At 37.0% G+C, this 22,186-nt stretch overlaps 1 protein-coding gene across 3 annotated transcripts; it reads right to left on the bottom strand.

Annotated features, from left to right (window-relative positions):
* Window positions 1-538: 538 nt before the first annotated feature.
* On the bottom strand, window positions 539-21,173 carry fgd6 (FYVE, RhoGEF and PH domain containing 6). Of its 3 annotated transcripts, none has more exons than XM_056260435.1 (21): window positions 20,913-21,173; window positions 15,995-18,026; window positions 11,638-11,746; window positions 10,976-11,043; window positions 10,793-10,823; window positions 8,320-8,471; window positions 7,926-8,082; window positions 7,359-7,446; window positions 6,588-6,638; window positions 5,879-5,937; window positions 5,729-5,800; window positions 5,565-5,633; window positions 4,962-5,045; window positions 4,796-4,875; window positions 4,482-4,581; window positions 3,123-3,266; window positions 2,932-3,034; window positions 2,675-2,769; window positions 2,419-2,547; window positions 1,659-1,807; window positions 539-1,573 (listed from the first exon to the last, which is right to left on the bottom strand). In XM_056260435.1, the coding sequence occupies exons 1-21, from the start codon at window positions 20,920-20,922 to the stop codon at window positions 1,537-1,539; spliced, it is 3,819 nt and encodes a 1,272-aa protein (XP_056116410.1). In that variant the 5' UTR covers window positions 20,923-21,173; the 3' UTR covers window positions 539-1,536. The 3 variants fall into 3 exon arrangements, with proteins under 3 accessions (XP_056116410.1, XP_056116411.1, XP_056116412.1); XM_056260436.1 differs by having other exon boundaries at window positions 15,995-18,017; XM_056260437.1 differs by lacking the exon at window positions 20,913-21,173 and adding an exon at window positions 20,659-20,866 and having other exon boundaries at window positions 15,995-18,017.
* Between the last annotated feature and the right edge of the window lie 1,013 nt (window positions 21,174-22,186).

Below are 22,186 nucleotides of genomic sequence, written 5' to 3'. Positions count from 1 at the left end.
TATATATCTTTCCCTGATAAGAGCACTAGTTTTTTCTTCTTCTCTGTATTCACAGCCGGTGTGCTATAAATGTCTTATATAGAACGTTAAAACAGTGCTGAGTTAGCCAGCCTAGCACTGTGTCTTTACTACCCATAATTCATTGAGGCCATTAAACATCCTGAACTATTTTAAATACGCCTGCATTATATTACCATTTACAAAATATGTACACTTCCAGTTCAGTCCAGTATGTTTAAAGCATCAGTCAAAATGCCTACTTTTTACAAAATAGTTTAAGATTATTAAAAACATTTTTTGTAACTGTAACAGGCTAACTGAAAAAATCAAATAACGAAGGACCTCATCGGGAAATACGGAATTTTTTCGTAATTTCATTCTTACACAAATTGTCGCATATAATGCACATATAATTGTTTGTAAAAAAAAAAAGAATGCGCATACATAAACTGTTGCATGCAATGCGTCAATCTTCTGTTAAAAAACGTTCTTACGTAAATGCTCACATTCCATGAATGAATCTTTTGAACACATTGATTGTGAAAATTATTACGTTCTTCAAAATAAAAGTATAGTTACATTCAATGTGTGCATCATTCACAAAATCATTCTTATGTAAATTGTTGCAGGTAATTCAATTGTTTGTAAAACTATGCTTGGGTAAACCGTTGCATGTAATGTCTAAAATGCTCGTAAAAAAATGTTCTGTAAATGGTCACGTTCAATGCATCAATCATTCATAAAACCATTCGTGCGCAAATCAGTTGTAAAAACAATGGTTTTACGTACAATTCATACATAAAGTCACTCTGGTTGTGCTTCACAATTAAGGCCCAGTAACTTTTTAAGCCTTCATTTCCCAGCTTTCACAGTTGAATAACAAAATCTCCCATAATGCACCATGCCAGACTGCACCACATGAAGGTGCGACCTGGCATCAGACATTCCTTGCATCATACTTGCTCATGCACATTCAGACTTGACTATGAATCACACTAGTGTCCAAATTTTTAAACCTTCATCAGGCAACATGTAATCGCTGCAATTAGATTCAAACTGTCCCTATGACATCATAATGGAGTGTTTCAAAATATCTAGCATTCCAACGTTGGCAAGAATTCGGATTCATAGGTAAACGACACGTCATGGTCAGGAGTACTTGCAAACTTCTGTATGTAGAGCTCATGACCAGTCATTGTCTGACAGTTTTGACCCTGAACGCTCTGTGGGCTGGTTTAATGCTAAGGAGTTTTTACAGAGAGGCAGTGTTTGCTAAAAAATACATTAAGAACAAACTTATGGATTAATACCTCACATTTTTGAAGTACGACGGATGCAGTCTGATTAAACTGGCCACTTGTTTTACCTTCATTATGATGCTTAAGATAGATTAAATGCATACACTACATCTACCAGCATCCTTTGCTTCAAACTGGGTTTTGATTTCTGCATCCTCAGACGCACTGCCTGTGTAACACAGTGGAGAGACCCAGACCAACGACATTGATTTATTCGATTTAATCCAACCCAGACCAGTCAAAGGATCATGGCCTCTTGAAACGCTTCAATCCATCTGAAAAAGCAGCACAGATTTAGTTTGAATGGACGATCGACAGAACAAACTCTATACAAGTGCATGAAGTGTGTTCCTGCTGTACCTCTGAGCAGTGGGGATATCCTCGGCTCTGAAGATGTAGTAGAGTGTGTTTTTATGGTACAGTTTAAACTGCATTTTTTGAGCTGGTCCCGTCTTCTCCTCTCGGAGGAAAAAGCCCAGCAGTGGCTGACTCTCCAATGCCGCAACATCCTGAAAACAGCGCAATCATCAACACATGACAGCTTTTATTATGACATACACATCTGCATATTATTCTCATGACACAGTGAAAAAAAGAAAAGAGGAAAAAAGGGGAATAATTGACGTTTTACAGTTTTCAGTATTGCAAACATAGCTGTTTTCAACATAATTTTTTCCAAGAACAAGCAACTATTTCCCAAGTAGTCATATAACTTTACCAAAAAGTCCTTCAAATGTCATCTCAAATGACATACCGTTAAATGTTTCGAAACAGTTATGACGTAACGAAGCCTCGTTTACTGAAATCACTTTGGCAGTTTGATACACGATCCGAACCACTGATTCGAAACAGAAGGTTTCGAAGCTTCATGAAGCAGTGTTTTGAAATCACCCATCACTACTCTCATTGTTAAAAATAAACTATAGCATCTGATATTGGTTAAATAAATAAAAAAAGGTTCAATATATTTAGCTACTTTTTGTTAGTAGCTTGGTCAACGACAGTTTCAAAGTAGCTTTCCCAACAATTTCCTTATTATGTCTTCAATAGAGTTATCTGCTTTTTGATAAAGCTTCCTCAACACTGGCTAAAAGTTATTACATGAATAAAGGCAGCATACTTCACTAGCGGCGTAAGTGTAGAGGACTTTGTTCTCGATGACAAACCACAGCCTCTTCCATGGTTTCTTGTGGCCTTTGGATCTGTGCAGATATCCACTCATGGAGGAGTTCTCAGTGCTGGCAGACACCTGTGAGTGAGATATTTGAATATGACATCAGCGTTGTGGTAAAAAAAAACCCCGAAGCCTTCACTACAGTGACACATAAAATCTCCCTGTCATTGCATTAAGGGGTAAATGTACAACTTCAGGTCACCTCTTTGAGGGCAGAAGGAATCCTTTTCTGTCTTCTAGAAAAAGCAAATGTTGAACTCCGCCCACTAGGGGAAACGGTTACATTGGATTGGTCCCCTAAGAGACAAAAGCAAATCGGCACTTTAGAACAAATATGTGGGATTCGGCTGTGCAACCACACAAGTTTAATACTCAGAGTCAAGCATGAGCAAACAACGCTAAAACCAAGAATGTTCAATAAACAAAACTTCTAGTAGAGAAGTGGTTGGTCGGTTGTACCCTTGTGCTGTAGTTTGATATAGCAGTGGTCGCACACTCGTGCCAGCTGATTCTTCAGGTATTCCAGGTAGAATTTATTACACGAACATGCCTGACACACCACCTGTTGCCACAACAAACCGATATCAGTCAGACCTATTTGTTCACTCTATAAAAGGAAACAAAGCTTAGATTTGTTTTGTATTTCGAACCTTTCCGCAGGCGCGGCAGTGGTGGCGTCTCCAGGTGAGCGTGAACTCGCACGTGCAGATCATACACATGGTCGTTCTCAAATCTGGAATCCAGATAGGAGCTTTAGAGCCCAGCGGTAGACCGTCATCAGAGATTCCCTCCGACTACACACACACACACAGAAAAACCACAGACGCATGAGACAAAGTCTTATTACACAAGTTTGAGACACAAAACACATACCATAAAATCTCTATGAGCTCCTTCACAACGTGTCTGAAATCAGCTGCTTTATTTGATTTGATTTTATTCCAGAGTTGTTTTTGAGAATTTCGATATTGGATGGTGTGAATAGTTTTAGGTACACTGTTTGTGAATATCTTATGACGTTAATGTTATTAAAGGCCAAGTTGCGTTTTAATCTAATTGGATATACCGGTACAAACTTTTTTCATAAAATGATAAAACTTCAGATTCAGTCTGGCTGAGAATGATTCTGGTGCGCTGCTTGTGAATATTTCATACTTTTAAGTTATGGAAAGGTCAATATTTTAATTGTGTGAATGAACAATTTAATCAAGTTATGTGAATCAGAATTTTGCATTAGACTTGGTATGAATAATTCTGTTGCATCCTTTTATGCTAATGTCTTTTCTAACATTTGTTAAAGCATTAAACTGGCACCATACTTAATAATAAAAATAAAAATTATATTCTTACTCAGTTTTTAGTCTCGTTTTCTAGTACAAATCTCTAAACATTCTTAAATCAAAATACATTTACTTGAGACTTGTCTTGTTTTTTTAAGTAGGATTAAAATGTATACTTTAATTAGGTGAATTTAAGCTTAACAACAGGAATCAGTATCTGCAATAGGGTAAGAAGAAATAAACGTGATTCAAAGGGAAAACTATTTAATTTTTCTTGCCCCATTGGCAGATACTGTTTTGTGTTTTATGCGTGACTTAAACCAGACTTTATATCTTATACTTTTACTTGAGTAGCAAAATGCCATCTTTAAATATACTGGAAAATGAGACAAAAATCACTTTTTTGCAGTGTACACACATCAAGCCAATGAAGACCCTGTACATTTGATGAAACACACACACACACACAACAATGTTGTCCCCACAACACAAAATTTCAGGTTTTACTATCCTTGTGGGAACATTTGGTGGCCACAACATATATACCCGAACCACAGACACACACACACACACACACACACACACACACACACACACACACACACACACACACACACACACACACACACACACACACACACACACACACACACACACACACACACACACACACACACACACACACACACACACACACACACACACACACACACACTTAAGTGCACCCACCTCTTGGCTTCGACTGGAAAAGAAAGAAATCTTCTTTCTGGTGTAGTCATCTATTGCTTTAGCGATGGCTTCAAGCCATTCGTCTCTTTCTGTGGCTGAACTGCAAATGTCAATTACAGTTAGATATTTCAATTTAATTAAAAACAGCTACCAGGAATCCATTTTATTTCACCAGTGATCAAAATATGAATATCATGTACAATTATTCACTCCACTACCAATATTTCCTTCATGTAGACCCAGCAGATAAATCCTACATGTGTGTGTGTGTGTGTGTGTGTGTGTGTGTGTGTGTGTGTGTGTGCGTTTCTTACTTGGCAGAGAGTATGAAGGAGCGTTCCACACTCTCAATGTTTAACTCATTCTGATAGGCCTCCTGACTGGGTTTGCTCACCTATTAAAGACGTGAGACACGCATATATGTTACATCTCCTGTCAGAGTGTGTGTGTGTAAGAGTATTATGACGGTGGATATCTGACCTTCATGCCGGCCAGAGAGAGCATGCTGTTGACTTTATACTGGCCAGACTGAACGGGTGTTGTGTACAGCAGAATATCATTAAACTGTTGCGAGAGAAACAGAAAATTTACTAACTGTCCAAAAACAGTGTTACACCATCCACAGTTTCCAGTCATATGCAGCAATTTCCTGTATTGTAAAAGACAGTGTTAATGTAATGTATAGTAATATTGGTGTGCGGTCACTGTTGTGTTGCTTTTTGAGTTTTACTACGGTACCTCAAATGTACAAATCAGAGTTCATAGATGAAAATATAATTTTTTAACTAACTGATATAAAGTTGAAACACTAAAATAAACTGGACAGAAATAAAAACTAAAACTGAATTAAAAATAAATTAACCCTAAATAGAAATATTTAATAATAATAATAATAATAATAATAATAATAATAATAATAAAGCACACAAGAAAATTACTAAAAAATAAAATGAAAACAGAAAATCTAAATTAGAAATATTAATAAAAACTATAAGAGTACACAAATGATCCTAAAATAACGCTGTCCTTTTTAAAATAAACATTTTAATAGTATTTAGCCTTAACTTGACCATAGTTTCTCACCAGGAAGAACATTCTGGGCTGCATAACTTTCCTGGAGAGTTTCATCAGAGTGCCCTCCTTTAAGAAAACCTGCGTATGAAACAAGACCAGTACGCTAGTTTACCAACACTGAGACTTCAGGCACTGCTCAGACACAATGAATCATGGGTACTTGAGTATCTTACCCTGCCAGGTTGGACGATTTCATGATGACCATTCAGACTGTACTGAACCTGCATCAGCTTCTGAAAGTTATCCTGAATAAACAAGATGCGTGTTAGACGTCATTCATATTCATGAGGTCATAATGCGTGGCCGTGTGTTTGTTGCGTTACCCCTTGCTTCATGATGTCATTCGCATGGTTTGCCACTTCTTTCACCACGCTAAGAGCAGCTGGGTAAATCAAACAAAGTATTTAAGAGAATAAGTTTCATTTTGCAGCAAAAATCTCGCATAAAGTCAAAAGCTTGATAGCTTTTTCAATTTACAGATTAATTATAGTGAACTTGATTTTTTGGACTATAACATCACTTCTGTATTGTCACAGACGTTCAAGTGAAACAGATTATTGAAAAAGAAAGAAAAAAAATGTCAATAAGATCAATAACATGCCCTTAGAAAAAATAGATATATTTATATTTTAAAAGCATTTGTAGACCTTAGTCAGGTTAGATGCCATTTTGAATTTACCACGGATTAAAACAAGGCTCTGAGGGATAGGCGTGCAGTCTTTACAATGGCACATACTGTATAAAAGCCCTAGATCATGTCATTTTTTACAAAAACAGTTTTATAGGGTTTTTGTCAACTGAAAGTTTTTATTTCGGAAAGATGTTTTGATTTGGAAAATGAAAAGGGTCTTTAAAAACTGACCGGCACTTACGACTGTGATGACAATGGCCCTAGCTGTAATTGTTGGTTACTGCGAATTTTACCAAGTCATTTTATTTATTTACTGGCCCCTGGTCACTTTCAAAAAGAGCCACCTTAGCACCGTCATATGAGTCTCCGTGTCATTTCCAGGGAAAATGGTATGCTCTTACTTTTTGTGTCTTTGTAGTCGGATGAATCCTCAGGAAGGTTCTTCAAATAATCTGAAAGAGACATGAAAACGAAAATTCGAAATTGGTCAGAGAGATTGGCTGTATTCCTTAAATTACTTCATTAGCTTAATTTTAAGTTTAATCATAAGTTTGTTTACACCTGGTATTAAAATGCGTTTTGGTCGTTTGCATCACAAGACGACGAGGGAGACACATTCCCGTTTACACCTGATGTTTTAATCTCTTTTGTCCACTTTCAACCACTTCTGTCCTGATGTCTTCGAGGGGAGGGTCTATGTAAAGTAAATGTATGGGCTTTTTCAGATCTTTCGATCTAATGGACAAAATAAGCTCAAGCCGTTTACATATGAACGCCCATGGAAAAACATACGGAGAGGATCAGCTTTCACTTCTGCTCTGATAGCAGCAAGACCACGCCGAATGCTGTGAGTGTTAGGAATCAGGAATGGTGAGAGAACATTGTGCTTGGTAAGTTTTTCAACTTCAAACCAATCTCGGGGCTTCAGCCGACAAAGTGTAAATCCCGTCTGGCCATAATGTTTACGCATTAGGTCAGTAGGCGGAGAGTCTTTTGCAGCTGTTTGGATGCTTTCGACCACATGAACGTCCACACTACGAAAGCAATGTGTTTTCGACTACCTCTGGAAGTGGTTGAAAATGGACAAGCTCAAAACGTTTTAGACCGCGTTTACATCCGTCGTCCACTTGTGATTGGATTGACCAAAATGCATCTGGCGTGAGTGTGTGTACCTGTGAGCAGGAGCTGGTATTGAGGTATTCGCTGCACCGGTTTCAGCAGGTAATGCTTCAAAGCAAGACTAGCACAGCGAGGACTCGTCTGAGGATGAAAGAGTGAAAGCATTACCAAATGTATTCGTAAAAAAAAAAAAAAAACGGCTTTCCCTGTTTGAGAAAAATTCAAATATGCACTCTGCAATATTCACTACATATAAAATATCAATGAATTGGTTTAATCAGTATAGTAATCATGATGTATGTTGTAATTTCAGTTCAGTATTTTAATGTCAGAAATATTTTTTGATCTACAAGATAAAATGTTATTAGAGAAAGTATTTTCTGTATGTTCTATAAACATGACTTTTATGTCCCCACAAGGATTTCAGATATTGCCATTTTTGTGTGTTGGGTTTACCAGACAACCCCCCACATACACCCCCACACACACACACACACACACACACACACACACGAAATATTACTTGTTGAGATGTTATTCTCTATAATAATCTCTTCTCATCGTGCGGACGATCATTTGGTCTTATAAAGATACAAGCACAGTCGCACACACACTCCTACCTCAAACTGACGAACGACGCTTGCAAAAGGAGGATTTTTGCGACACTGTTCGTCCAGCAGAGCCACGTTACGGTCAAACTCTCGTATGTAGGTGGAATACATCTTCAGATACGGACCCTTCTGAACAAAGATATCAGCCAACCTCTGATGATCAGACCTGGAGGTGTAAGAGATTCCCAGAAACAAAATGTTCAGTATTAAGCATTGAAAGATTGACAAGTTTAGGGAATACGCGTTTTTATTAATATAGAAGTAATACTCCATCCAACCACTAAATGCTCTCAATCTTTTCCATCCTTATTTGAACTCTCTCTGATGCTAGCCACGAAACATACATGCTACTCCAACACAAAAATGACATTTAATTTTCATATGGTGTGTGTGTGTGTGTTACCAGTGGGCCACTCTCTCCTCCAGCTCTTTCAGCAGGTCTTTATTAAGTTCGTAGAGTTGGGGCAGATAGTACAAGATTTGATTCAACACTTTCTCCTCCACCAACGGCTTCCCGCTCGCACGAGTCGCTTTGGCAACTGCGTCCCGGAAATCCTGACACAGAAATGGAGATGTAAGCTACAGCCAAAATCCCAGGCTACGGCAACAAAACAAAGAGAGCTAGCCAAGATGAGTAATAGCAAAAGACACATGCTAACATCCGTGAATTCAAACAATGACTTTATTTACTAGCATTTAAACTTAAATTACATCAAAAACAGTGCCAATAATAGTCCATTCAAAATTTGATACATCTTTCGTGGTACAATTAGCTAAAATGAACAGTGCCATAAACTAGCACTCAACGACATATTTTCAAAAACAAACAAACTGAAGCGCATAAACTCACAGCACAGTCCATCTACAGCTGTAGCAGGAAGTAGAGAGAACATTTTCTCTCACAAACACACACACACACACACACAAAGCTGTCTTTAGGACAGCTGTTTAGGGTCACGGCCAAACAAGTGGGTTAAAGGGATGGTGGGTGTAATTACTTTCCGAAAACTCTCTCTGTCCGTTGATCTCTTATTCCTTTACCACAGTCTCTCCGGACAAGCTCTTCCTCTAGTCTTTCCTCCGCCGTCTCTTTCCTGTCACTCTTTCTCTCTAATTCTTTACATCAATCTGAATAAGGCAGGGTTCAGGATGCACCACAGTTCTATAACTAGTTAACCACTGAGGTCGACTAGATGTTTTTCTTAGAGATGATGTTTTAAACGGGACAAAGTATGACAAATTTTTATTGTTTAATAAAACTAGTACAAATATTTTGCGTTAATTGAAATAATTCTGAAATAAAATATAAATATTAGATGAAAAACTTTATTAGACGTGTTAACTTGGCAACTAACTGAATTAGAATAAGTTGAAGTTCTAAAATTGGTAAAAATTGAAACTTGAAATAAAAAATAAACCTACACAATAAAAATGAAAAAAGCAAGCAACAAAATCACTAAAACTTGAATAAACTAAACCAGGACATTAAAAATGTATTAAAAATATCAATAAATGTATCTCGCAATTCAGATTTTTTTCTTGCAATTCTGACTTTTTTTCTTGCAGTTGCAAGTTTATATCTCGCAATTCTGCTTTTTTTGGCAATTGCAAGTTTAAATGTGCAATTCTGACTTTATTCTCGCAATTTTGACTTTATTCTCGCAATTCTGACTTTATTCTCGCAATTATGACTTTATTCTCGCAATTATGACTTTTTCTTGCAATTGCAAGTTTATAGCTTGCAATTCTGTTTGTTTTTCTCGCAATTGTGAGTTTATGTCTCAAAAAATTTTCTGGCAATTGAGAGTTTTTATCTCGCAATTCTGACTTTCTCGCAATCTGTTTATCGCGCAATTGCGAGAAAAAAAATTCTGAATTGTGAGATAAAAAAATAAATTATTATTTTATTTTTATTATTTTATTTATTTATTATTATTATTTTTTTTTTTTATTTAGTGGCGGAAACCAACATACATATTTTACGTGTTGCAGCATTCTGTGCTAACAGTCTACTTTAAGCACACAAGTTTTTCCCTGTTATTCCATTGAAAGCACCTCAAAACTAATAATAACTGTCAGACTTGAAGTGCAGTGACCAATGTATTGACCAATGCACCTACAATGGCCATTACGTTGAGATAAACATTAATAAACAGTAATTCTCACATGATTCATGAACCATGCAAGAATATCAGAAAGAAACATGGTGTTACTATCCACAAATTACTATTTACATGCGCAAACTCCGTCCATTGCAATCACATCTGTAACTCAGAATCAGAAGTTCATCCGCCTAGAAACAAGTATCCCACTGCTAAATGGGCGATTTAGACAACCTCTCAAATAACCACTTTTTTTGTTCAGTTTATGAAAAAAATATGGAAAGTGTTTTATATATATATATATATACAGTATATATATATATGAGCTTCACATTTCTGCTTTTAACCTTTTGAACGCAAAACCGTTTTGAACAGCCTTTAAAATGCCTTGCCCCAAATATGTCTATCGTAGATGCATTACAGGTTCATGCAATATTTTTGCTTAAGGGACGAGTCAAATTTTTTTGTGGCAATCAACATTATGCTGTCAACTTGTATTGAACCCAGAACATTTCAACGTCGCTGGTCAGTTTAGAATGTAGTCTTGCACTTATTTAAATACACTTGCACACAGCTACTCATTAAAATCCTAAAATAAACAGACAAATGTGTCTGTGTGTGTGTTTCCCTCTATGATCCTACTGTAACTGTGAGAATCAAAAACTATTCAAGAACACATTCATGTGAAAAAAATAATAAAATAGGACACTTTCTGCATAACATAATTATTGCTCTGATTCAAATCCGGAGCCAGTGAAAACAGCAATGACTTACGATGTGAAGTAACTTCAGAACATCCACAAATCTGCAAAGACAAACAAACACAATGAATCACAATATAAATCCCCCCCATAAATATGTACAAACTATTAAATATGAATAAGCATTAAAATCATTTTTAATGGAAGGCGTGTCATAATAAAATTCTTTCAAATGTCATTGGACGTTTGTACTTACACTTTCTCGGAGCTCATTATCTCCATTGCGATGTGGACCACCTTGTTCCTCTTTGCTCTCTCTACCTCCTGATGACACACAAGTTAAAATGCTGTTATAATATTAGACCATTTAAAAATCTATGGTAGAATTTGAAGTGTCATACTTGCATAGTCGCTACATCCAACCATGATTACCAACAACAAACAGCCTCATAGCAAAACAAATGTGAGTGTGTGTTTGTGTGTTGTTTTGGGCTATAGTGAGAGGCTGCAGTCTTTATTTGGATCAGGGTCTGTCTAAACACAAGGACAAAGTTTGACTGAAAGCACCCCCTGTTTGGGGGTCTCTCTGGATTATTTTCAGACAGAAAGTCTGCTAGACAAACCTTCCCAAATCAGTGATTCGGAGCTCATTCTTTTCAAGTTTTTCTCTTCAAATGGAAATAACAACATTCTCAATGTATGTAAAGGGTTTGTTCACCCAAAAATGAAAGTTCTGTCATTAATTACTCCAGATTTTCCTCACGTCGTTCCAAAAACTTTCATTCATCTCTGAAATATATTTTAGAGTAAAACCTAAGAGATTTCTGCCCCTGTGTTCTGTCGAAAGTCCATTCCACTAAAACGTCATAATGACAACGTAAAATGTAATCCATGTGATTGTTGTGATTTTGTGCGTACCTCTTTATCTTTTGATTGGCTCATGTCTTCCTTACTGGAGTCGGAGCTGTTGCCGTCGTCCTCGTTGGAGCTCAATCCATCCTCTGATAGATCACCACTCACAGAACATCTGTTGTCAAACAAGTTCAGTCCAAAGTACATACAATCAAACATGTATTCACACACAAAAATACACACACATTTCAAATTCAAACTAGTGTAACATTGAATTTCAACCTAGTTTCCTTTATATTGACAGGCAGTAATTGGTTCAAAAAACATGTGCAATAATAATAAAACTAAATGAAAATAAATCAAATGAAATATATATATAACAAATATTTAAATACTTATAATAGTATTAATATGTGATTGTTGCATGTGCCTGCAATGACATTTGCCAAGTTTAAATATGCACAAGAAGGATGCAAATTAAATTTGCTATTTGCAGCTGGATTTTCATTGAATAAGAATTTAAATTTCAGTCTGTTTCTCATACTAACACTAGTGGTGAAAAGTTTGGAAACATTAAGGTTTTTTAATGTTTTTGAAAGTAGTCTCTTAATCTCACTAAGGCTGCATTTACTTGATTAAAAAAATACAGTAAAAATAGCAATACTGTGAAATATTATTACAATTTAAATTAACTGGTTTCTGTTGTAAAATGTAATTTATCCTGTGATGCAAAGCTGAATTTTCAGCAGCAATTATTTCAGTGTCACATGATCTTTCAGAAATCATTCTAATATGATGATTTGGTGATGAAGAAACGTTTTTTATTATAAGAAATAAAGTCTTTTGAAGTGACATGAGAGCAAGAATATATATATATATATATATATATATATATATATATTCATTCTTGGGTGAAGCATTAGAAAGCTCAAGCAAACTCTCACACATGCTGATGCATTCACACACTTTCTGCCCTCTTTCTGGTTCCTCTCGCTCTCATTCTTTCTCCTGTGGCAGGACAGAGCTGCTCTTGTTTACAGCTTATATAAACTCACTCTGCAAAGAGACACACACACACCCATAGACAAACCCTCAAATGCACAACCTCTCACACACACAGAGATACACAGACAGGAGTTTGGAGTTTCTGTCGTGCCTGGGCAATTACTGTGAAATGTGAATGTTATCTAAAATTGGAGTTTAACTATCTATTAAGGGCACTCAAATTCAGAAGCTGGAATGTGCGGAATCTGAATATCACTGAATTAACTATTGACTTTTACCACAGTGATGATGCCTCACACAACTTAAACATTCTTAATCATGTAAATTAGGATTGATTATTGGTTTTCATTTAGAACTCATTATAATTATTACCAACTAACCCAAACTCTACACCTTCAAATAAATAGCTTTTTCAATTTAGGATGTCCCTGAATGTCTCCAAAAGAAGGTTTTGTAGGTTTTCATTTTGCTCCATTTTGTTCCAAAACTATACACACACACACACACACACATACACACGTTTCAAGTGCTTCTGCCTGACTCCCATTAACCAATCAAGTCCACTGATACTTCAAATCCCACAGTTAAAGAGAAAGTGCCTGTTTTCAAAATGTAATACTAGCATGGTGCCTATACTGTGCAGTATACACTGTATGCTACCTAATATTTAAAAAAGTCGTTATTTTAGTTTTTTTGCGCATATAAAGTATTATCGTCGCTTCATACCATTAAGGTTGAACCACTGTAGTCACATGGACTATTTTAACGATGTCTTTACTACCTTTCTAGGCCTTGAAAGTGGTTATGTCATTGCTGTCTATGGAGGGGTCAGAGAAAGCTCTCAGATTTAATAAAAAAAATCTTCATTTGTGCTCTGAAGATGAACAAAGGTCTTACAGGTTTGGAACGACATGATGGTTAATGATTAATGACTGAAATTTCATTTTTGAGTGAACTAACACTTTAAATTCTTACAATTAAAAAAAAATCCCCTCCTGTTTCTAATTCAACATTTCTTGAGCAGCAAATCATCATATAAGAATGATTTCTGAAAAAAATATTTCCCAATATTACTGTTTTTGCTGTATTTTGGATCAAACAAATGCATTTTTTGAGAGCATTTAAGAGACTTTAAAAATCTTACCGATCTAAAACTTTTGAACGGTAGCGTAATTTTTGTAAGCAAAAACACTTGGGATTTATGTTAAAGTCCAATCACATAAGAAGATGAGAAAAATATTTTTTTTGTTGTATGGTGGGATACAGTATTATTCTGTTGTCGTGTGCACAGCAAAGTTTTTGTACTGAGAGATCAAAGATGATAATGTATTACTACTGTGATCAAGGGCTTTAGCCCACATGACTGTAAAATAGTTGTTGGTAACAACTTGCTGACAACTGAAAACATACGACCACAAACTTGATTCAACGTCCTGTGCATCTGGAAACCAACTGCATATTTAGCAAAGTTTTCACCGGCACTGAGACCTCATCACTGACAAGCCAATGTGTGGTGGCGGTCAAGAATGTGTTTACAAAGTCTACAGTGATCACAATAAACACACTACAAGTCAAAAGTTTGGAATTTATGTTTCTTATCTTCTTTAAATTATTTTTGATCTACACTGTAAACAATGATTGCTGTGATTATTTATCACAACTTAAAATTCAACATTAGTATTAGAAATAATGTGTGGTTTTAACTTAAAAAATATGTGTTCGCGCTTGACTTAAAATATTAAGTTTACTTAAGTTGGATGTTTAAGTTCTAAACCAATTTTAAGTTGTTATAACTAATTACAGCAACTTTTTTACAGTGGCTTATGCAGAAATTCTTGAAATTAGTTTTGTAGACAAAAATAAACTGTGCTTGCGCATGAATTCTTCTACAACACTAAAAAAAAACTTTATTACAAAAGCACTTACTGCTGAGAAAAGTTAGCCATGGGCTCTGATGCTTTATAATGAGGTCAGTAACAGTCAGCAGTTGGTATATTTGCAATCAGAATAAGATGATTCAAGTTTTACTGACATGATTTTTGCTACTGTGTTGGAAATGTTGCAATGACAAAGCATGACAGAGCCAGAAGATCTCAATTGAAAATTCAGAGAATGAGAGAAAAGAGTGTGGGAGAAACGGAGAGAGAGAGAGAGAGAGAGAGAGAGAGAGAGAGAGAGAGAGAGAGAGAGAGAGAGAGAGAGAGAGAGAGAGAGAGAGAGAGAGAGAGAGAGAGAGAGAGAGAGAGAGAGAGAGAGAGAGAGAGAGAGAGAGAGAGGTTATTTTCCAGTGGCTCAGCTCTCTCCTCTACAGACATTTCCTGCTCTGGCCACTGAAAATAACCCACAGGAAAACAGCCCAACCTGGACTCAAAGAGTGGACTGTAACCCTCTCACACACAGACCAAACCAACACAGTGCACATTAAAACATATATACTTGTTGCTCAGTAGGTTTTAACAAATCACAACAGCTGAAACTGACAAAGCTCCAGCTTACCAAAATGCAGCATGTTTTGTGATCCAGATTTTCTCATTTTGGAATGACTCTGTGCATATGAGTCTTAAGGCCCATTCACACCCATACATATAACTATAACTACTATAACTACATTGATAACTATATTGCTTTAAAAATCATACTAATTCTATGAGAATAGAAAAGTCTAAAACATAACATCTATAACGATAATGACAGCATTCACAGCCAATCAGAATCCATCGGCTTTAAAGAGCTTAACCATTTAAAGCGTCAAACGACATAACTGCAGTGTGTGCTCAAAATAAACAGAATGTTCTCATTCGTTGGTGTGGACGCTAATATAGTTAGCGTTATAGTTATCTTATTTTGAACAGGCCTTTATATGTTGTAGGCATTTGATCAGGAAAGATCCAATAGATTGAATATACACTGTAATTTTGAAACATTGCCTGAGCAAAAGCTCACATCAACCCCTCCTTAAACTTTTAAGCCATTCCACTGTATATCTGAAAGAACGTTTTCGGATATTCTACTACTTTCGTATATTCTAGAGGCTGATTAGAAATCCTAAAATATAGCTGGTTGATCTATGTAGTCTTAGGGGTCGTTCGCACTTCGCGTCTAAAAACACTGCACCGCTTTCTCGTTTCCTTCATAGTCGCGTCTAGAAAATACGAGATTTGCGATGGCAATTTCGCATGTTCACATTTAAAATAACGAACTTGAGCGCATAAAAGATGCAACTTGTGAACGGCCCCTTAACCAACTAATGTAATGGTGTAGTTAGAGCAAATAAACCATGCAAACCATCCAAATACTGACTTCTTGGTCTTAAACATCACTTAAACATCAACATTTATTGATAAATTATTATGTCCTTTAAATAAATGTTGACTTGTTGTGTATACATATATATATATATATGCATGCACAAACTGACCTGTTCACCTCACATGGTTCCTGCACTTCATACACTCCTGTGTCTGCATCCTGGTTGGAATAGACCCAGGGCAGGTTCATATACTCGGGAATCTCCTCGTATAACGGGACGTTCTCGTATTCCACCCCACAGTCAGGCTCACTGTCACCTTGAGCTTCTTCCTCATCACCACCAGGGGTGACCTCATTAGTGGGCGTGGCTTTATGATCCTCGTATTCCGCATCAGTGCGAGTGCAATCCAGGGATTGCCCACCGCGAAGCAACTTCGGAAGCAACCGTGCACACACACGCAGCTCTAGAAGTTTCCGCAAGCTACGCCGCGTTTGATCGGATCGCACCAACGGCTCGGAGGATTCGGATCCAGTGTCCACTCGCTGAAGATCTGCAGAGGAAAACGACTTTGCCCTCTGTTTGACGAAAATAGCTCCCATACCTCCAGCCTGTGGTTGGCTGTTACTGCGAGTCGGCTGGTTTTTACTGAAGAGAGGGATGCTAGGCAGGGCGACTCGCCATGAAGGTTTCTCCTGAGGAGGTGCCGGGAGTTCTCTGAATATGGGAGGACTGGAGTTAGGAAGCGGAGGGGGGGTGTGCGTTACCGGACACGTGTTTTGCTTCCGCAACGCAACAGATGCGGGAAGACTGTTTCGTTGGGGCTTTTTAGGCATGACTTTCGGCGACCTTTCCTCCCCATCCAAAGATGGCTTGCTTAAAGCTGCAACTTGCGAGCCACAGCTGAGCTTAATCTGTTTAGGAAGACTCCGAGTTATTGGGTATCGAGCAAAATCTCCGTATACTCCATCATCATCTTCATCATCATCACTTTGCTCCTCCTCATCTTTACTACTAACCAAGGAATCTTGAAGATCTGAGTGGCAATGCAAAAGCAAGCTGTCCACTGATGTTGAGGCCTTGCACAAGGAATCAACCATTTGTAGGAGGGATTTCTGTCGAGGTGGCGGAGCTGGAGGTTGTGACCCCTCCTCCTCTGCAGCTGTGTTCATGGAAGCTAGAGTTACGCCATTTGTTGGAACCGAATAATGGGTGGATTCTAGATCTGGACCTTCAGTATGTGCACTGTGAAAAGAGTCTACATTGTGCAAAGAATCAGTGTTGGTTGAGGAGCCAGTGTCTGTGTTTTCCGCGTTCTCTTTAGGGGAACGTAAATTTAGAGGTGTGACAGTGTAGGCGTGACTGGTTGAAGTGTTTTCGGGATTTTCTAGTAATTTGTCTGTCTGAATGTGTTCAGAAGTCTCTGTAGGTGCTGGGATGTCTGAAGGTGCAATTTCCACAACATTCTGCCTAAGAAGTGCCCTCCGAGGGCGTCGTGGATGGGGTACAGGGAGAGGCTTGCTGGGAGGTGCAGGGTAACCAACATTGTCACTGACGCAAGAGCCAAAAATAGAGTTCCCGGTTTGTTTCTCCCCGACAGATCGTTCCTGTAGGGGTTCTGTAGGACTGTGACTTGGGATCTGGACAGAAATGTGTATTTGTGTACCTGTCTGGTCCTTTTCTACTGTGGAAGAGTTTGTTTCTTCCTGTGCCTCTGTGGAAGTGTGGGATGAGTCTGTGGGAGCACGCATTTGTTCCCGTTCAGATTGGGATGCATGTTCCCATGTGTCATTGTGAAACAACTGTTCTTTTGGGCTGTCGCCCTCTTTGAAAACACCTACCTCTGCTGTTCCACATATTTCCTTAGAATCCTCTGATTTGCTGTTACCTAATTGATGACCTTGAGTACAGGGTGGTATGATGTAATGTGACAGGTGTGAGGGTAGTAGAGCAGGACCCCCATTTTTGGAGACAGGGGGATGCTGGGTCTTGCAGGGATCTTGTCTTGGCTGGAGAGGTTTCTGAGGGGCTTTGGGCAGGCTTGGTTTGGGGGCGACGGCAGGTTTTCCTCTCTTGTGTGCAGTGGGTGAGGGTGACGGTAGCAGGATCTCTGGTTTTGGGGCGATGGGGGGAGGCGATGGTTTCTGCGACTGAACCAGCTTGGGTTTGGGGGCAACCGGCGGTTTCTTCATTCCTACATAAACTCACACAGAGAAGGAAGAGGGGGGACCGCATGAATTCATTGAATAGACTTGCATACCAAAGACACACAGCTGAACACGATGGGTCACAATTGAAACCTAGCTTTGAAACAAATTTCAGCATATGTGCACATCAAAACTATGGATTCTTTGCGTTTAGAATTGTGAGAAATCTTGTTAATGAAGGTCCATTGTGTCATTATCATGTCAAGATTTTGTTACCAGTCTCAATAATGCTGCTGAATAGCATATTCTTGTACAGACAGTGGCTTCATCATACTTTCATGAGCGTTAGATCATCATACTAGATTATCACTGAGATTTCAAAACTTTTAAAAAATTCCCTGATTCTTGAGAACCAAAACAGTCTAGAGACAGGAAAATATAAGAGATTATGTACCAAGACATTGTTTTTTTATTTGGTTTAACACTTTTAGAGATACTCACCTATGTTTTTATGTTGATGAACATTCAACAATCCCAGTTGTAAAACAGAAAATAAGCATTATTTGGGCAACCTTAACTTAATTGCAGGTGAAATTATAGAAGGTAATGTAAACAGTATCACATATGGACATTGTTGTGAAAACTTTACAAAGGAGGTGTATTTTTACAATGAACCTTTAATGTCTGCGAGGACAAAGATTTCATTCTAAATATTTATATTTACACAGAACCGGTCAAAAGTTTGGAAACATAAATATTTTAAATGTTTTTGAAAGACGTCTCTTATGCTCATCAAGCCTACATTTATTTGACCAAAAATACTGAAAAAACAGTAATATTGTGAAATATTATTACAATTTAAAATAATGGTTTTCTATTTTAATATACTTTAAAATATTATTTATTTCTGTGATGCAAAGCTGAATTTTCTGCATAATTATTCCAGTCTTCAGTGTCACATGATCCTTCATCATTCTAATATGCTGAATTATTATCAATGTTGGAAACAGTCGTACTGCTTAATATTTTTTATAATCCGTGGTACATTTTTTTCAGGATTCTTTGATGAATAAAAAAAGAACAGCATTTATTTAAAATAGAAATCATTTGTAACAATATATACACACTACCGTTCAAAAGTTTGGGGTCAGTCATTTTTTTTCTTTCTTTTTTGAAAGAAATGAATACTTTAATTCAGCAAGGATGTGTTAAACTAATAAAAAGTGATAGTGAAGATTTATATTGTTAGAAAATATTTATATTTTGAATAAATGCCGTTCTTTCAAACTTTTTATTTATCAATGAATCCTGAAAAAAGTATCACATGGTTCCAAATAAATATTAATCAGCACTACTGTTTCCAACATTGATAATAAATCAGCATTTTAGAATGATTTCTGAAGAGTCATGTGACACTGATGACCAGAGTAATGATGCTGAAAATTCAGCTTTGCATCAACGAAATAAATTATATTTTAAAGTATATTAAAATAGAAAACCATTATTTTAAATATTAATAATATTTCACAATATTACTGTTTCTGATTTATTTTGATCAAATAAATGCATTGATGAGCATAAGACTTCTTTCAAAAACATCACAATAATAATGTTTCCAAACTTTGACCGGTACTATATATTTCTCTTTAATTTATTTTAATATAATATAAACTATGAATTATTCAGTTACAGACAGAAAGTGGAAATGTTACTATGCTCAAAACTAATGACAGGTGTAGGGTATATTCTGTCTCAGGTGCATCAGTGTATAGTAAACAACTTAATTTCATACAAAAGAGTTACAATTATTGTCACTTTGTTACAGCCATAAAAAAAATAAAAAAAAGTAACAGAAAGATCGTGGAGATTTCACATGGTTTCAAGTAAATCCTATTTTAAATTATTAGTATTACAGGAAACCATTGAAAAGTTATATATCTGAATGATCAACAACTATTATAGTTGAATGTTTTGATTTCAGACCTCTCTTTTATGTCATAATTAGAAAAGACAATAATTGAATTGACTTCACTGAAATCACTTAGACAGCGCTTTCGGAGAAGGAAAAAAAAAAGATTTGGGTTTGTTGATGCTCTCTTGAGGAAATGTGGTCTTCCCATTCCAAGGGAAGCAATCCAAGACTAATCCCAGAGGCGCCCTCCTCCTCCTCCGCTCATTCTGCTCTGTGATCCGGAGCTCGTGCTTCAGTCCGGAGCGTCTCGCGGGCCCGTGCTTCAGTGCTCGAGCTACGGACCACAGAGCACGCGAGCTGTCCTTCTTTCACCCCATCATCATCATCAGCAGCAGCACGCGAGAGGGAGTCATCAGGCGGATGTTGTGCGGTAGAGTCCCTTACAGCAGTGGAAAGAAAATCACGGGATTTTTCTTTAGTCTCTTTCCTTATACCCAGTGTCCATATCGATTGAAGAGAACAAAGAAACAAAGTAAACTCGCCCCAAAATGGTTCTCTGTGTGTGATAAGTAACCGAAGAAACGGGGAAAGGAAACAAAGCAAAGTTGAAACAAAAGATTCAAATCAAAGTATCCCGTGCGGCTTCCATAGATATGCATGCCTGCCTGGGGGGAAAACTGGAGAATGCTGAAAATAAAAACGTCCCTTCAGGTTTCAACTTTTGCGGTGAAAAAAAACAAAAACATGCCGAAATATATCACAACATTACTCCTCACCTTCTTCATCCAGGAATTTCTTTTTGTGCTTCTTTTGGGAAAATCGTCCCGTTAGCACAAGATTAGCCTCTAACACACAGAGAACGGGAACACTGAGGCTGCGACTTCGTAAAAGTTACACCGGTTGCAACACTTGGAAATATTCCAATGAAACCGTTAAATATCGCAACATCTTACCATTTTGCCCTACAGTTCCCTGCCTAGACTGCTTGTTCAACAGAAGTAGCTGATGTTTATTCATCCAGGAAACTAACCTGTACTCATGATCCCCAAACGACTCTCTTTACTCCATGAATGAGCTGCATTCAGCACAGTTCCTTGAGATTCAGCTCGTCTCTTCTAGCAGGAGCCATTGCTAGTCCTAGAGGGAAAGACAACTCGATATCTTCAAAAGATCATCCAGACTCTTTGTATTTCTATTGAGTTGGAATGAGTTCCATGCTTTCCATGTTTTTTTGCCACCGCTTTTGTAAAGCTGGAACGGTGAAGTCCAGTCAAAGAGTTCAATAAAAACTTTCACGCTCCGCCGCTAGAGGCGATCTCACTGTTCGAGCGTTGGGAGATCTGATTCATTCAGCGAGTCGGTTCATTGAACAGATCAAGTTTTTTTTCAACAACCAGATTCAGTTATTCATCCCCTCCATAAATAAACAGATGATGTGTTTGATTATGTAACCTTAATAATGGTTTTCTCAAGATACACGATTACACATTGTTTGGTCTCAACCACATCATAATTTAAGCCTAAAGTGCTCCTTACAAACAAGAAAATGTGCATTTCACAACCACAACAACCAAATATGGTAAATGTTTTAGCAACGTGGCCATCTCTATTTACAGAAGCTCATTAATAGTTCATATTCATATTAAGATCAACCGATTTCAAGGCATAAAGCGATTCAGTTTCACAGATTCATTAAAAGGATCCGATTCCAAAGAACAATTCTTTTGCGAATCGAACATCCACTTCTTGAGGGTTATGAATAGAAAGTAGATGGTCCTAATGCTGTTTGTGGCAAGAATAAAAAATAGATGTAGAAGGATATTTCTGACATGTTAAAGTTAAAACATACAGAAATGAATTTTTATTCCTCATTGGGGAACATGAAATTAGTTGGCTATAGAGTACAGTGAATGCAGTCTATATTAATAAACATAACATTCTAATTAATAATTCTAATAATCCAACAATACAAAATTATTTACTGGATTTTATAGTCAAGATTGCACAACAGATCAGTAGTTATTTTGAAAAAACTTTTTTTATTGAAAATCTGTATATTTTATAACATGTTGTAATGTTAATGAATAACAATACACACAATTTAATAATAAAATACAAACCCAACATAAATAGTATTAATACAATTTAAATAAACAAAGAAAACGAAATAAATCAATAGACAAGAAGTTATTTCTATAAATAAAATAAAAAAGAGATATCAATTAAAATATAAGGGCTTTCGGGAAATGTTTTTAAAACCACTACATCTTTGTTTTCCTCATATTGGAAGTAACAATTAATGTT

This window comes from Rhinichthys klamathensis, unplaced genomic scaffold, assembly GCF_029890125.1.
Source record: "Rhinichthys klamathensis goyatoka isolate OS25496 unplaced genomic scaffold, OSU_Roscu_1.1 h1tg000176l_1, whole genome shotgun sequence".
Taxonomy (NCBI): Eukaryota; Metazoa; Chordata; class Actinopteri; order Cypriniformes; family Leuciscidae; genus Rhinichthys; species Rhinichthys klamathensis.
Note: the sequence above shows the minus strand (reverse complement) of the source record. Positions and strands in the feature narration are given on the sequence as shown.

Bases quoted from the DNA above. Each gene is read 5' to 3' on its own strand.
- fgd6 (XM_056260435.1), bottom strand. The intron at 2,548-2,674 runs GTGACCTGAAGT...TCTCACTCACAG, and splicing joins TTCCTTCTGCCCTCAAAGAG to GTGTCTGCCAGCACTGAGAA. The intron at 1,808-2,418 runs GTATGCTGCCTT...CGCTGTTTTCAG, and splicing joins ACACTTACGCCGCTAGTGAA to GATGTTGCGGCATTGGAGAG.